This window comes from Labeo rohita, chromosome 16 (genome assembly GCF_022985175.1).
Source record: "Labeo rohita strain BAU-BD-2019 chromosome 16, IGBB_LRoh.1.0, whole genome shotgun sequence".
Classification (NCBI taxonomy): Eukaryota; Metazoa; Chordata; class Actinopteri; order Cypriniformes; family Cyprinidae; genus Labeo; species Labeo rohita.
This window is the reverse complement of record NC_066884.1, coordinates 27,145,460-27,149,713: the sequence shown is the minus strand read 5'-3', so window position 1 is coordinate 27,149,713 and position 4,254 is coordinate 27,145,460. Positions and strand designations below refer to the sequence as shown.

The 4,254-nt window shown below is 39.6% G+C and overlaps 1 protein-coding gene across 1 annotated transcript; it reads right to left on the bottom strand.

Annotated features, from left to right (window-relative positions):
* Positions 1–25: 25 nt before the first annotated feature.
* On the bottom strand, positions 26–2,639 carry LOC127179072 (hemicentin-1). Its single transcript, XM_051132336.1, has 8 exons — positions 2,445–2,639; positions 2,229–2,352; positions 1,905–2,119; positions 1,591–1,821; positions 1,194–1,502; positions 711–968; positions 453–571; positions 26–339 (listed from the first exon to the last, which is right to left on the bottom strand). The coding sequence occupies exons 1-8, from the start codon at positions 2,494–2,496 to the stop codon at positions 205–207; spliced, it is 1,443 nt and encodes a 480-aa protein (XP_050988293.1). The 5' UTR covers positions 2,497–2,639; the 3' UTR covers positions 26–204.
* Between the last annotated feature and the right edge of the window lie 1,615 nt (positions 2,640–4,254).

Genomic DNA, 4,254 nt, shown 5'->3' with positions numbered 1-4,254 from the left:
ACCAAGAGAAATTGTTTAAGTATGTTTTATGCTTTATTTACATAGGTTTTACATTCATGTTTGAAAATATATTTGCACCAAAAGAAGTTTATACAAAGTGTATACATTTATATATCAGTGATATATTTACAGTTTAAATGGACTGCTACATTTGTCTGCTTTTAAAACATACACACACACACACACACACACACACACACACGTTTACACACACACTGTTTTCGGTTCTCCAACACAAGCTTCAGCCATTTTTCCCCTGCACCTCTCTCTCTGCTCTCGTTCAGTGGCGGCCTGATGGACGATGGTTTCCATCGCTGGGTAAAGAAGGATCTTCCTCTTCTGCAAGGAGAAACAAATGGAATGAATATGAGAGATGAGATACTATACTCAGGCTAAATGTATATTAGAAATCTGTCTTCTGCAGTACTGAAAACAGCTCAAGTGATACATACCCGGCGATAGTTTCTGTACATCTGGAACAAAATCAGGAATATCACCAAGAACATGAACCCTAATCCCATCACCAAAGCAGTTTTGTTGCCAGAACTTGAATTTTCACTCTTTACAGCACCTGCAGAAATGAACAAACCAGAATCAGTGACAATGTAATGCTTATAATTTCAACTCCTGATTCTACACATGTATTTTTCCCTTTTTTATGGATTCACAGCATTATACTTTCATTTACTGGCATGTAAGTATCTACCTACCCATCACAAGAAGGTGATAAGTCGCGTTCCCCAGAAGTTCTTCGTTCCTGTAGTACCGACAAACCCACTCGCCAGCATTTTTCTCAGTCGATTCTTGAATCCTGAAGCTCTTTGTCTTTTGAACAGAGGTCACCGTTTGAGTATCGTTTGGTCCGTAAGTCACACGGAGCCATTCATAGGAAGTGATCTGGTCGGAGTTGCTGAGATTGCAGGTCAGCGTCACGGGTCCGTTACCGCTGGATGAGGAGGATCTCAAAACTAAACAGAATTCAGAGAAAAATTCAGATTCAGCAAATACAGAATACCACAAAACTTGTTACTTGGAGATGAACATCATTTAGATTATTTGAATGCTAGGGTATATCAACATTTTAGGGTTTATGTCTTTATGTGAAAACAGGCCTTATGTGTTAATAAGATTCAGCTGATGAAAATATAAACTACTTTACCCACTTCACCCAGAGTTCTGCTGATTCCACTCACCTCGAGATACGACCAGTTCCATCTTTCTTTGTACTTTAATTCTCTCTCCATTCAATCCGCTCATCATTCCAGAGCATGTATACATTCCTTCATCTCCATCCTCCACTCTCTGTATAGCAGCTGATGCTGAGGGTCCAGCAGATGCTTCGAAAGATGCAGGAAGAGGAACATGAGCATTTGAGGTTGTGGAGGTTCTGTTCCAAATCACAGTGTTTGGGATTAGACCATCAGTAAAGACACAGGGCAAGGAGACCGAAGAACCGACATCGGCGTAGACCACTGAAAACTCATCTTGAGGGATGATGATTCCTGGAAAATGAATGCATGAGGTGTGTAAGCAACTCTTGCAGCCGTTGTTTTAAAGAAGCTGTTTTTTAATATAAAATTGAACACTCACCTTTGACCTCTAGGGATGTGGTCGCCTCTACTACTCGACCGTTGTATGAAACTTGACAGGTCCAGGTTCCTGCATCTCTCTGAGACACACTGGAGATGCTGGCTCTGCTCATTCTGCTTGCTGAACTGCCATTTCGTTTCCAGTTAAATTTTATAGACTGCGTCCCAGGACTGACATGGCACGTTGCCTCTATCCTTGAGCCCTCAACCACAACAGCAGGAGAAAGGGACGCTGCGAAGAAAGAGGAGATATTACAGATAAAGCTTCTAGAAGATAGCCAATGGCTTAACTCTTGGTTGTTTTATGTCTTTTACCTTTTACGACTCTGAGATTGATTAACTTTGTCATCCGAGTCTTTCCCTCAACTTCACAGATGTACTTTCCTCCATCTTCAAATGTTATTTCAGCAATGTGAAGGCTGTAGTCAGCCTTTCCGAAATTCGGGACGGGGCAGTTAGCACGAGGTGGGTTTCTAACCGGACGAAACTCTAACCCGCTCTTCTCTCGCCGCCAAACTGTCTTCAGTGCACTAGGATATTGAGAAAGAGAGTGAGATATTAAAAGGCTGATTCTTTTTGTGTTGATATGTTTGTCAGGTTTTGGATAGCTGTGTTTATGGATGGATGAAATGTTCTTACTTTCCAACTATCCTGCTCCAGTAGACTGCAGTAGGATGTGAGACCGCAGAAGTCTCGTCCACACATGGTAGCACTGCTACAGAACCAAGAGCTACAAACACTTCACGTTCCTGACACTGAGCACCTGAAGAACACAGAAAGATTGCACATTTAAGTCTACAAGAAGATATAATAAAAAAAAAACTCTAAAACAGTGCTCTAAAATGACATGCTCACCTTCAAAAACAAGCGCTAACCCAAGAACAATCAGAAACGGTTTCTTGTTCATGTTTAGCTCTTCCTGGCAGGTGTTTCTTTTTCTTTTATCTTCTTGACGCTTTCCCCAAAAAACCCTTGTGCGTTTAATCCTGTCTCTCAGTTGTTGTGTGCCGTCTCCGGTTTTTGTTCTTGAATATATATTGCTGTGGGTGGTTGCGTGGGTTGATGTGTGGTCGGGAGGAGTTGCTCGCTGTAGGTAGTTCCTCTTGTTCTCTGCTTCTCAACATCACATGACTTCTGAAGATGCATGTAGTGAAACTGTTGATGTGCGGTCTGACTGACGTACTTTGGAAAAAGTTAGAGAGAAAGAGAGACACTGAGAGAGTAACAGAGCGAGGGAGAGGCAACACTTGAGGTTTTTTCTCCCACGGATTCACCAGGTCGATCTTGAATTTTCTCTCACCACGTGAAAAAGTCTGAAAGTATGTCAGACTTCAAAGAATGGAAACAAATGTGTTGATATAAAACACAGTAATATGGAAAACTTACACAGGGGAGAATGTCTGTTTACAAATAATTAGGGTGCCACACTTTTTTTGCATATACGCATTGTTATTGAATTTATCTGCATAGCGCTTTACAGAATACATATTGCATATGCAGTATATACTTTTTTCTTGCATGCAAAGACAGCATAACTAGATAGATAACGTGTAGTCAACATATGAATCATTTATATGTTTGCAAGATGTCAGGCTGCGACAGAAATTTCGTTGACTAATAATTTTCGTCATCATTTTTGTCTACATTCACTGACAAAAACAAGACAATAACAAAACAAAAACTCGTTTTAAATGACAAAAACTATGACAAAAATCTATTGACATTTGTGACCCTGGACCACAAAACCAGTCTTAAGTAGCATGGCTTTATTTGTAGCAATGGCCAAAATACATTGTATGGGTCAAAATCACCAATTTTTCTTTTATGCCAAAAATCATTAGGATATTAAGTAAAGATCATGTTCCATGAAGATGTTTTGTAAATTTCCTACCTTAAATATATGCAATCACTAAGAACTTAATTTGGACAACTTTAAAGGCAATTTTCTCAATATTTTCTTTTTTTGTACCCTCAGATTACAGATTTTCAAATAGTTGTAGCCCAGCCAAATATTGTCCTATTCTAACAAACCATACATTAATGGAAATCTTATTTATTCAGCTTTTAGTTGGTGTCTAAATCTCAATTTCAAGTCTAGGGTCACATTTTTGTCATCGAAAAAAAACGAGACAAAAATGTTAGAGAGGGACGATTTGGGAAGAGATTCATTCAGAACGTTTGGAGGTTAGATGTGTACATTTGAACTATATCATCCAGTGGCACACAAGCTAGCATACACTTGCTGCACGTCTCATAAAACGTTAAAAAAATGTTAATATCTGGGAGTAAGAGAAGAGCAGATATATGGATAAACTTGACAATGCAAAAGCGAACTCAATTTGGTCCGGTTTTTTGAGCGCAGACACCAAAGCAGCGCCTCTCACACAGTAAATTAGTACTCTTTCGGGTCTCATGAATGGAGGAATACACATAAAAATGATGTTGAATTGTCCGTTTTGACGAGTATTCATGTAAACACACTCGGTTACGTGTTAGGTGAACGTAAACAGTTGGGAGAATATCGGACGCGTATCAGTACATTGCATCTATGCGTTTGGTTTTAAAGGGACAGCAGCCTAATTTAGTTGCTATTGTCTGTGGTACTAATGTTAAGCAAGCAACAAAAGAAAGACAGAAAATCACTCGCTCTTGACTGGGGGAACAT

What these genes read in the sequence shown, in the direction of transcription:
- LOC127179072 (XM_051132336.1), bottom strand. Translation starts at nt 2,496, where the DNA reads ATGAACAAGAAACCGTTTCTGATTGTTCTTGGGTTAGCGCTTGTTTTT. An exon ending in CAATCTCAGAGTCGTAAAAG is followed by an intron (nt 1,822 to 1,904) that starts GTAAAAGACATA and finishes CTTTCTTCGCAG; the next exon opens with CGTCCCTTTCTCCTGCTGTT. An exon ending in CACATCCCTAGAGGTCAAAG is followed by an intron (nt 1,503 to 1,590) that starts GTGAGTGTTCAA and finishes TTCATTTTCCAG; the next exon opens with GAATCATCATCCCTCAAGAT.